At 37.8% G+C, this 10,693-nt stretch overlaps 1 protein-coding gene across 1 annotated transcript in view; it reads left to right on the top strand.

Moving 5' to 3' along the window:
* The window catches only part of CC2D2B (coiled-coil and C2 domain containing 2B), a 109,246-nt gene that overhangs the window by 51,970 nt on the left and 46,583 nt on the right, over positions 1–10,693 (top strand). Inside the window, exons 18-19 of the mRNA XM_023511778.1 lie at positions 7,513–7,651; positions 9,085–9,288. Of these exons, the coding sequence (XP_023367546.1) occupies positions 7,513–7,651; positions 9,085–9,288 (343 nt within the window). The remainder of the gene's footprint in view (positions 1–7,512; positions 7,652–9,084; positions 9,289–10,693) is intronic.

Raw genomic sequence — 10,693 nt, 5'->3', positions numbered from 1 at the left:
TTTTTTTTTTTTTTTTTTTTTTTGTAGAGACAGAGTCTCACTTTATCACCCTGGGTAGAGTGCTGTGGCGTCACAGCTCACAAGTGACCTCAAACTCTTGGGCTTAAGTGGTTCTCTTGCCTCAGTCTCCTGAGTAGCTGGGACTACAGGTGCCCGCCACAACACCTGGCTATTTTTTTCTTCCAGTTTTAGCCAGGGCCCGGTTTGAATCTACCACCCTTGGTATATGGGGCTAGCGCCCTACCCATTGAGCCACAGGCGCCGCCCCTAATTTACTTTTTCTTTAAATCACTTTACTAAGACAGTAAGTTTATATGTAGGAGAATGTGTCTCTTCAATGCATTTAGTATTATAGCCACACAGATGATGAGAGAAGCATTCCCATATCCTTTAACTTGTAGGCCAAGACTCCCAAGAATTTTATTTCTGGGCCTTTTTATCTCCCAGTCATGCTGGATTATAAAGAATAATTTATACATTATCAGCTTGCTGGCAGGAAATTCCTAGAAATTTTATTCTGTGTTCTGGGAATTCCTAGAGGTGTTAAAATTAATTTTTAGAACACACAAACAAGATTACTAGAAAGAGTACAATAAAACTATAAAAATGATGATAATGCTGGCTTCCTTCACTGAGGAACATGATAAATATAAAAGAACAAGTAGGTTTCATTAAAAACTGTTCAAAAGACATGAACGAATGTTTTTCAAAAGAAGATAGATCAATGGCCAATCAGCACATGAAAAAATGCTCAACGTCACTAATCATCAAGGAAGTGCAGAGAAGAAGGAATTCTTACACACTGTTAGTGAGACTGCAAGCTAGTACTAACTGTATGGAGCACAGTATAGAGCAGGGGTCCTCAAACTTTTTAGACAGAGGGCCAGATCACTGTCCCTCAGACCGTTAGAGTGCCAGACAGCGGGCCACGGACGAGTTGGCTGCTCAGCACGACAGGCAGCAGCAGCAGCAGCAGCAGCAGCAGCAGCAGCAGCAGCAGCAACAAAAACACCTGGTGGGCCGGATAAATGTCCTAGGCAGGCTGCATGTGGCCCACAGGCCATAGTTTGAGGATGCCTGGTATAGAGATACCTCAAAGAACTAAGAGTAGACCTACCATTGGATCCAACAATCCCACTAATGGGCATTTACCCAAAGTAAAAATAAAGACATTCTATCACAAAGACACTTGCATTCGAATGTTTATAGCAGCATAATTCACTATCACAAAGATGTGGAAACAACCCAAGTGCTCACCAATATGTGAGTGAATTAATAAAAGGTGGTATATACCACCTCACATATTCAAAAGACGTGAACGAAATATACTTAACATCACTAATCATCAAGGAAGGAATCATCATCTCTCTGGTAGGGGGATGTTGCTAGTGGTGGAGGCTGTACATATGCATGGAGGCCAGGTATGTGGGAACTCTCTGTACCTTCTATGTAATTTTAAAACTTTTCTAAAACAATTGTCTTTTAAAAAAATGAAACTAAAAATATTTAATTGCTATGAATAACTTGAATTAAATGAGAAATCAAAACTATAATTAGAAACTATCAAAAAAATAACAAGGAGAACGCTATAAAGACCAGTGGCATATGGCCAGAGTCAGAGTTCATAAAGCTTTTCCTGGGTAAATAAAAGTTTGAGAGGAAGGAACCCCTAGACTAAATGGCAATAGCACAAGGAGATCAATAGTGCTGAGGAAACTCAAGTCCTGGAGGTAGGTTACTTAGCCAGAAGTTTGAAAGTAAAAAGATGCTAAAAAATAAGATAGCAGAACCAAAGTGTGGATTTCTGTAAAATGGGGGCAATCTTTATCTTTTTGAAGATATCCATGTGAAAAAAAAAAAGCCAGACTATATTAGGAAAAGTGTATAAGGTCCTTCAGAGTCAGGAAAGTTTCTAACCACACCCCAAGAAAACAGCTGTGGCTCCAGAGGAGAGAAAATATTTTTTTTAAATAAGACAGTGAGACAGAAATCTCTATGAAGACAGAAATGTAATTTTAATGAATGTTCTTATTTTTCTAAGTAAATGAGATCATTGTCTTAGATGCCTAGAGAATAGCTTTTTAAGAGAAAAATTGACAGTTAATAAAAATAATTTATTTTGGAGGTAGTGAATAAGCTTTTTAATACCCAGAACTATTATTTTCTTACATTCTTAATATTTCTCTAGCATAATCCCCACAACAGCTATTCTTAACGTTTGCCTCATCATCATTTTCTTTGTGTTTTTTGGGGAGTCAGATGTTTGTTTCCCCTCATTCTGAAGATGACTTTTATACAGGTAATTTGGAAATTTCCTTTGTGTCTTTTAGGATTCTAGGAACATATTTATATCTTTTTCTTCCTAGGAACATATTTATATCTTTTTCTTCCTTTATCATCAATGTCCATCTTCCTGGTCTTTTGTATCTCATAACCACCTTTGCTAAAAACAAACAAAAGCTCAAACATTTGCTTAAGCCCTGAATCAAAGAATTAGCCAATTCTTTTTGGCTAATTTCCTGCCCAAATCCTCACAAGCCTGGTCTGCTGGTCTGCATACTTTGCCTCCACTTTTTATTCACACATACCCTTCCTAATCCTACCCACTTATTCCTGAAAGATACCAGTGAGTGATCTCTGGGCCATATACATTGGCTTGTCCTCATTGTTTGTTATAATTCCAGTTACTAGGGAACTCAAGTTCACAAAAGATGGAAGGCAGCTCTGTGCAAGAGTAGGACAGGTGATAGGTTTCAACAGGGAGTGAATTGCAAGAGAGGTTTATAAAGTGCAGGGCCCTGTCCAAGTAAAACTTTATTAATTAGAGGAAGTTATAGAATTATCCTCCACAGTCATGGAAGCTGAAGGGCTGCCATTGAACCCTGCTCTGGAAACTTGGAATGGGTGCTCCAGAAGGCAGGGCTGATTGTGGGAGTCACAGAATGAAGCTAAAGAAGATCTGAAAGAGAGTATTTCTTGTTCATTCATTTACTCACTCACTCATTCATTCATCAAATACTGACTGAGCTGAAGATAAAACAGTGAACCAAAAGAGGGTCTTCAAATGCTTTAATACTACCTACACACCTCTCCAATCCCAATGATCATCTAGAGTTTTCATTTACATATTTTTAAACATAAATCAGTTTTTCTTACATTTAACTAGTTAATGAAATTTTCCAACATAGTTTATTAAATTTTCTATTTGCTCATTTCATATTTCCTATACATATAGTCTAGATTTTTTTTTCTTGCCTAAAGTCTGTTCTTTGAATGATCATTTCAGTCAGTTTCTGTGGATAGCAAATTTGGTTAGTCTTTGTACATCTGAAAATGCCTTTATTTTGTCCTCATTCTTGAATAGTAGCTTAGGTGGGTATAAAATTTAAAGATAGTATTTCTTTTTTCTTAACATTTTGAAGCTATTATAGTACTGCATAATCTTCTGCTATGTCTCATTGCTATTTAAAAGTCTGCTTACACATTTGTATAAATGTCAGATTTTTGTAGCCATTTTTCTCCCTGGTAATTAAAAAATATTTTTTTTTAGTTCATAGAGACAGAAAATGGAATAGAGGTTACTAGGGGCTGGGAACAGGGAGAAATAGGTAGTTATTTTTTAATGGGTATAGAGTTTCTGTTTGGGATAATGAAAAATTCTGGAAGTAGGTAGTGGTGATGGTTGTGTATAGACTTAATGCTACTGAATTGTACACTTAAAATGGTGCTAAATTTTATATTATGCATATTTTACCATAATAAAAAAGGAAAAATTGAGCTGTGAAAAAAATGTTGCTTTATCTTTAATATAATGAAATTTTAACACAATATATTATTTATGTGTGAACTTATCCTTATTCTTCTTCCTGTTTGGTAGAATAAATTTTATGTTTAAGAACTCACATCTTTCTTCAATTATAGAAAAATCTCTCCCACTATTTCTTTAAATATTACTTATTCACCATTCCCACTCCTCTCCTTCAGGAGAGGATTTATTTATTAATTTATAAATCCAACTTGCTATTGGATTTATTTTGGAGGCTCTCAGTCTATTTTCCTTGTCCCTGACCTATTATTTTATATTTTTTTAATGTCTCTCCTCTGCATCTTGGGTTAATTTCTGGGTACTATCTTTCAATTCCTTAACTCACTATTCAACTTTGTCCTGTGTAGGGTTTATCTGATTTTTACATTATAACTTTTGAAAGTTTCCTACTTGGTTCTACTTGTTCTTCGTTCTTATTTCTGCCTGGTTTTGTCTTCATAATTTCTTGCTTTAAAAAATGAGTTATTAGTTTTTGTTTTAACATCTTAAGCATACTTCATTAAAATGTGTTTGGCAGACTTCTCTAAAATTAATTTCAACTACAATTAATTTACGTAAATCATTAATAGTATTAACTATTAGCTAATAGTTTCTGAGCACAGCTTCTTTATGTGATTTGAAGTTTTGTTTATCAGGATCATTCATTTTCTTTTTTTTTTAATTTATTTTATTTTATTTTTTATTATTAAATCATAGGATCATTCATTTTCAATGGGAGAGCTTTGGTGTGATTTTGATTCAGACATTTTTGTGGTTATTTTTATTCTCTCCCTCTGTGTCTACCCTTCCTTCCCTAATGACTTTGAAGGTATCTTCCTTTCTCCCTCCAAGCCCAAAATCTAGCATCGTCCTTACTGTGTCTTTGGGACACCTACACAGGCTTATTATTGGAGCTATTGTGGATCTAGGCATTTGGTCACCTGAAAGCTTAGCTCAGTTCCCTATAATGATACAGTGTGTTTGTGCTTCTCCCTCTCTAGACTCACAGCTCTCTCTATAAGCCAAAGCCCTGTGCAGTGATCAGTATCATTTTTGTAAGTGAAGTTCCACCCAAATCTTTGGCTTAAAATGATAAGCCTGGTGTTGACAGCTTTTCTTAGAAACTGAGCCCACAACCACCTATGACTCCTTCCAGGCCTGAAGCCCAGTGGGTGCACAACACTTTCCCCACTCACCACTCTGCTTTTCTTTTCCATTTCACAGGAGTGTTTATCTTAGCTTTGAGTCCAGTTGCATTTTTAACTATTTTTAATAAGTTTACTAGTGTTAGGGTGGGAGTTTGTTTTTCTTTGCCCACATGTGAATTCCCACCTTAACAAATAGGATATAATTCACATATGTATATTATAAAATTCAACCACTTAAACTATATAATTTTTTAATATATTCACAGTTATGCAGTCATCACCACAATCTGGAAATGGATGGTGGTGACTGTTGCATAACACTGTTAATGGTACTTAATGATACTGAATAATATATAGTATATATGTGTATATAATATATACAACTATTTTAAAACTTCACACGAACTTTGTGCCACCTTGTACTTAAAAATGGTTAAAATTGTAAATTTTAAAAAATGTTTTTAAACATCAATTTTAAACATCAGTTTTAAAAAATGATGTCTTTGGGTGTATAAGAAAGAGAGAAAATCTTCAGTCATTTGACTGGTCTTGAACTAAGGGACAGTATTGCCTACTTGGTGTTCAGTTGTGGGGGGGTCATGGAAATGACACAGGGATTTTGTAACAGCCCACAGCTAAACTACTTATAGGAGCAGCTGAGGGAGTAACTGTAGTGAGGCTCTGAGGTTTTTATTACTTCTCATAAGGCAGAAATCATGGGTTTATGTTGAAATCCAAATCCAAAACTCTCTCTCTCTCTCTTTTTTTTTAAGGATATAATGGTCTAAGTTTCTTTCTCTAATATATTCATTAACATTTAAGCTTTTCCTCAGATTCTATCTTCTAGGGCAATAGTCTCCAACCCCTGGGCCGTGGACCAGTATTGGTCCATGACCTGTTAGGAACTGGGTCACACAGCATCACCACCTGAGCTGTGCCTCCTGTCCCATCTCTACCCTCCCAACCTATACTGTGGAAAAATTGTCTTCCATGAAACTGATCCCTGGTACCAAGAGGTTGGGGATTGCTATTTATGGGAGCTGAGCTAAGAATGTTTTCTTTTTCTTTCTTTCTTTTTTTTTGAGTCAGAGTCTCAAGCTGTCACCCTGAGTAGAGTGCTGTGACGTCACAGCTCCCAGCAACCTCAAACTCTTGGGCTTATGTGATTCTCTTGCCTCAGCCTCCCAAGTAGCCGGGATGACAGGAACCCGTCACAATGCTCAGCTTTTTGGTTGTAGCTGTCATTGTTGTTTGGCAGGCCCAGGTTGGATTCGAACCCACTAGCTCCAGTGTATGTGGCTGGCACCCTAGCCGCTTGAGCTACAGGCGCTGAACCTAAGATTGTTTTCAAGAGAAGGAAACTTTGTTATGCGATAGTGTCAAGACCATCAGGTCCTAGTGATCTCTTATGACATAGACATCAAAATGTTCAAACATGAGAGCAGAAACAGGAAGTAAAAGAAAAGAAAAATATTCAGATTTCAATTATTTATAACTTTGTTCAGGCATTGCCTTTTGCAGCAATAACCTTAGAGGATTTGTTATGGAAATATGAACAGATAGGCTCGGTGCCCTTAGCTCAGTGAGTAGAGCGCCGGTCACATACACTGTAGGTGGTAGGTTCGAGCCTGGCCTGGGCCTGCTTAACAACAATGACAACTGCAAACAAAAAAGGAAAGAAAGAAAGAAAGAAAGGAAAGAAAGGAAAGAAAGAAAGAAAGAAGAACAGATATGGCTAAGACATTATTGAGTCTTTGTCAGAACTGTATTTTTGGAATCCCCATATATAAATGGGATATTTTCTAGAGGACTTTATGGAAAGGATCTTGGAAACCTTTTAGTCCAAATTCCTCTACACGTGATGGGCTTGGTTATTTATGAAGAGAGATTAAATAACTAGCGCAATTGGAAGCTCTAAAGAAATCTTAACTCCTTGGGGATGAATTCCTGCCACACTTAGCCTATAGCTCAGGTCACTAAGGATAGATTATGAGTCTAGCCTATTTTTTATAAAAACTACATCTCTCAAACTTTTGAAGATTGTCTCATATGACCAAAGATACTTCCTTGGAACATAGTGCCTGGTTAATTGCATTACTCTCTATTTTGTTTAAATTGGAGAGATATAGCCTAAATGTTGTTTTGATTTTGTGTACTTTCTTGGTTTTACTTAAGCAAATATTTTGGTTAAATCTCAATATTGTGCATCATATGAAAAGAAAATATTAATCAGTGCCTATGTTTAGGGATTATAGAATATATCCAATCAGCACTGTTCACTTAAACATCTACTATATTTTAGCTACTACATGGAGTGGAGATGGAAGAGATTTACAGACTTTCTTCTTAAGAAGCTTACTATCCTTCTACCTTTCTTTGATGCAAGTTTGAATATGAGAAGAACCAGGACAGCTATCACATCTAAATTTCCAATTTTATCCTTAAAGACAGGAGATAGATAGGTTGTTATCTTTAAATATCCAATTGGGTAGGTTTAATGACGTATTAATATAATTTTCATATTGTATGCAAATTCACAAAATATTTTCTCTATGTTAGTATGTTAAGGAATGTGGATGCAAGAGGGGTTCCTGGAATTCCATGGCTCACTAATGCACAGAAGCTTTTTGAATGGGCAAACGAAGTCAGAATTGATCCAAATAATCCAGAATATTCTGATTTAATGGAATTTATTAGGGTAAGTCATAGCAAGTATCATTATAGTAAATGTATTCTATTTCCTAAGCTCTACCCCTTTCTACTCTCCCATAGTTTGCTATGTATATTTTTCTAGGCACTAGGGGACATAAAGGTAAACCTGAGGACGGATACAGTTTTTAACCCACTTTACAGTATTGTAAGGGCAACTAGAAATTTAGTAACTGCAGTAATTATTGTGTTAGGCCTGATGTTTGATCTTTTGTATCTACTTAGCAGCCCATTGCATATTCAGCAGGGTAACTTTGAGGTTAACATCTATTGCACCAAACTATATGCCAGCCACATTATTAGATACTGAAGATATCAAGATGACTTATGGACACACTTATTCCCTCAGACTCCATTATATTGTCACTTCAATAGTTCCTTATAGCCTACGGAGCTCTGTGTACCCCAAACATCCTTTCATTCTTTGTTTTTTTTTTTTTTTGAGACAGAGTTTCATTATGTCACCCTCTAGCATCACAGCTCACAGCAACCTCAAACTCTTGGGCTTAAGTGATTCTCTTGCCTCAGCCTTCCAAGTAGCTGGGATCGCAGGCGTCCAGCGCAACACCCAGTTATTTTTTTGTTGAGGTTGTCATCATTGTTGTGTAGCTGGCCAGGCCGGATTCGAACCTGCCAGCCTTGGTGTATGTGGCTGGCGCCGTAACCACTGTGCTACAGGTGCCGAGCCTCAAACATCCTTTCTTCATATCTTTTTCATGCCATTATTCTGCCTAGAAGGGCATCCACAGTGGCTACCTTATCCACCCTGCAAGGCTGATAAATGCTTCTCTGGTAACCTCAGTTAGACACAGAATCTCAACTTGCTGTCCTGTCAACCTTTTTTCTTTTTAAATAAACTCTTACAATTCCAATCTTATTCTGCCCTTTACTGTAATTAATTCATTTATGTATTTTATCTTTCCTGGTGGTAGAACTACAGCTGAGAAATCTTTGTCTCTTTGGTAGCAACTAGCACTATTTCTTGTACATACTATGCACTCACATTTCCATTTGTTAAATAAAGGAACTTATGAATTAGATTACTACAACTGAGCTCCCCTAGATTAGAGCTTTCCAATTGATGTGCAGAATTGATTGTAGGTGTACAGAGATACTAACCTGTTCTCAACTCTTAGAGCAACCAGATAAGAATAGTTTTACGTCACTTTCAAGTCAGCGTACAATACAAATCTTTCACTTTCTGTGTAAGTCATGACTGGGAAATGGTTGAGAGGCCATGTAGACTGGATTTGTATTTTTGGTGCATGTTCTAGCCCTCTGTATTCAGTTGCTCTTAATTTCCTACTTATATTGCTACTCGTACAGCTCACAGCTGATAGAGAAAAAAGTATTTGAAATAATTCCTGAATTTAAAAAAACTTAATGTTTTAAATAAAGATTTTATATTTTTGTGTTTTACAGCACATGAGATATAAGGAACAGGTTATTCCAAAGTATTTCCGTCTTGAACAATTGCAAGATGAATTTAACTTTGTTTCTGAAGAGGAGATAATAAAGAATAAACGTTTCCAGCTATTTCAGCTTAGAAACACAAGTCTATTAGATATTTTCCCTGTACAGCAAATACCCCTCTATGAAAGAGAAATTCCAGATTCAGTCTTCCAGGTAACTGGTTTCTAGTTGAACATGATTTGTTGTGTGATAAAGATAATATTGTTCAGCTTTAAACCTATCCTAATTTCTTTCTTTTTTAAAACTAATAATCTATAGACATATTTCCTCCTCTTTAGGCATTAAAAAGTTATATCTCTCATAATTTCAGAAAGTCCTAAGCTTGACTTTAAACTTAATGTTGTCCAAACAACCTGTTTAACAGCCAAGATCCTTCAGGTATATTCTAAATTTATGTGACTGTTGTATTTTTCCATCACAAACTGTATCACCAATTTAAAAGCAGGTTTGGGGGGAGTGCGGAGAAACATTATCACACTAAACTTATACAATTATAAAGCCATCTCAATTTCCAAATCTTTTTTATTTTAGAGACAGAGTCTCACTGTATCACCCTCGGTAGAGTGTTACGGTGTCACAGCTCACAGCAACCTCCAACTCCTGGGCTTAGGCAATTCTCTTGCCTCAGCCTCCCGAGTAGCTGGGACTATGGGCACTGCCAGAACACCTGGCTTTTTTTTGCTGTTGTTGCAGTTTGGCTGGGGCTGGGCTCTAACCTGCTTCCCTCAGTATATGGGGCTGGAGCCCTACCCACTGAGCCCCAGGTGCCGCCCAATGAATCTTTAAAATATGAAAATGTTAGCCTTATGTGATGGTATGCTGGAGTCAGCTGGCACCTACTAGTGAGTAGTAATCCTTGCAGTTGAGCTTGCTAAGAGGTAGTTCAAGAAGAAAGAAATTATTTTTCCATTCTGAAGAAATGCCCATGCATTAGTAACCACACAAGAGGAGGTTACTTTTAGTAGGGTTTCCTTGCATAGGTGACAGTGGCAGCTGGGTAAAGCTATCTCGGCAGTGGTCATAAGATCTGGGGTTGCCTGAACAAGGTGTGGGGTAATGGCAGTTTGATGCTGGGGGATCCTTGGTGGGGTGTTAGACCTTGGGGCAGTTCCACTGGCCCTGCAGCAGTGGGGGAGAGTCAGGGGTGGGGTCTTAGGGTCCAGGTGCAGCACTGGAATCTCAGAAGTGGTGTCTTGAACTTGGCAGGAGCTCTGTAGCTACAGGGGTGAAGCCTCAAGCTCCAGTGTGAGACCCTGGGAGCAGGGACTGGGAAGGAGCCAAAAGGAGGGCTTTTGAGCCAGGGCTCAAAGGCCAAAGCTGGCCCTTGTGGGTGGTAGGCTGTCCTGACCTGGAGGGCAGAGGCAAGGATGTGCAGGTGACAGACCGTTCTGCAGGCCCAGGGACTACAGATCCCAAGTGACACAGGTGTAGGGTGACCAGACGTCCCGCTTTTGGTGGGACAGTCCCACTTTTCAACAATTTGTCCCGCGTCCCGTGGTGTTTTTAAAAAGTCCTTATTTTTCGGCCTCGGCGAACATTTTATGAAGAGGACACCCCG

This window comes from Otolemur garnettii, unplaced genomic scaffold, assembly GCF_000181295.1.
Source record: "Otolemur garnettii isolate 467f Iridium unplaced genomic scaffold, OtoGar3 scaffold00021, whole genome shotgun sequence".
In the NCBI taxonomy this organism is placed as follows: Eukaryota; Metazoa; Chordata; class Mammalia; order Primates; family Galagidae; genus Otolemur; species Otolemur garnettii.
The sequence above is the reverse complement of the archived record's forward strand: the minus strand, read 5'-3'. Positions and strand labels throughout refer to the sequence as shown.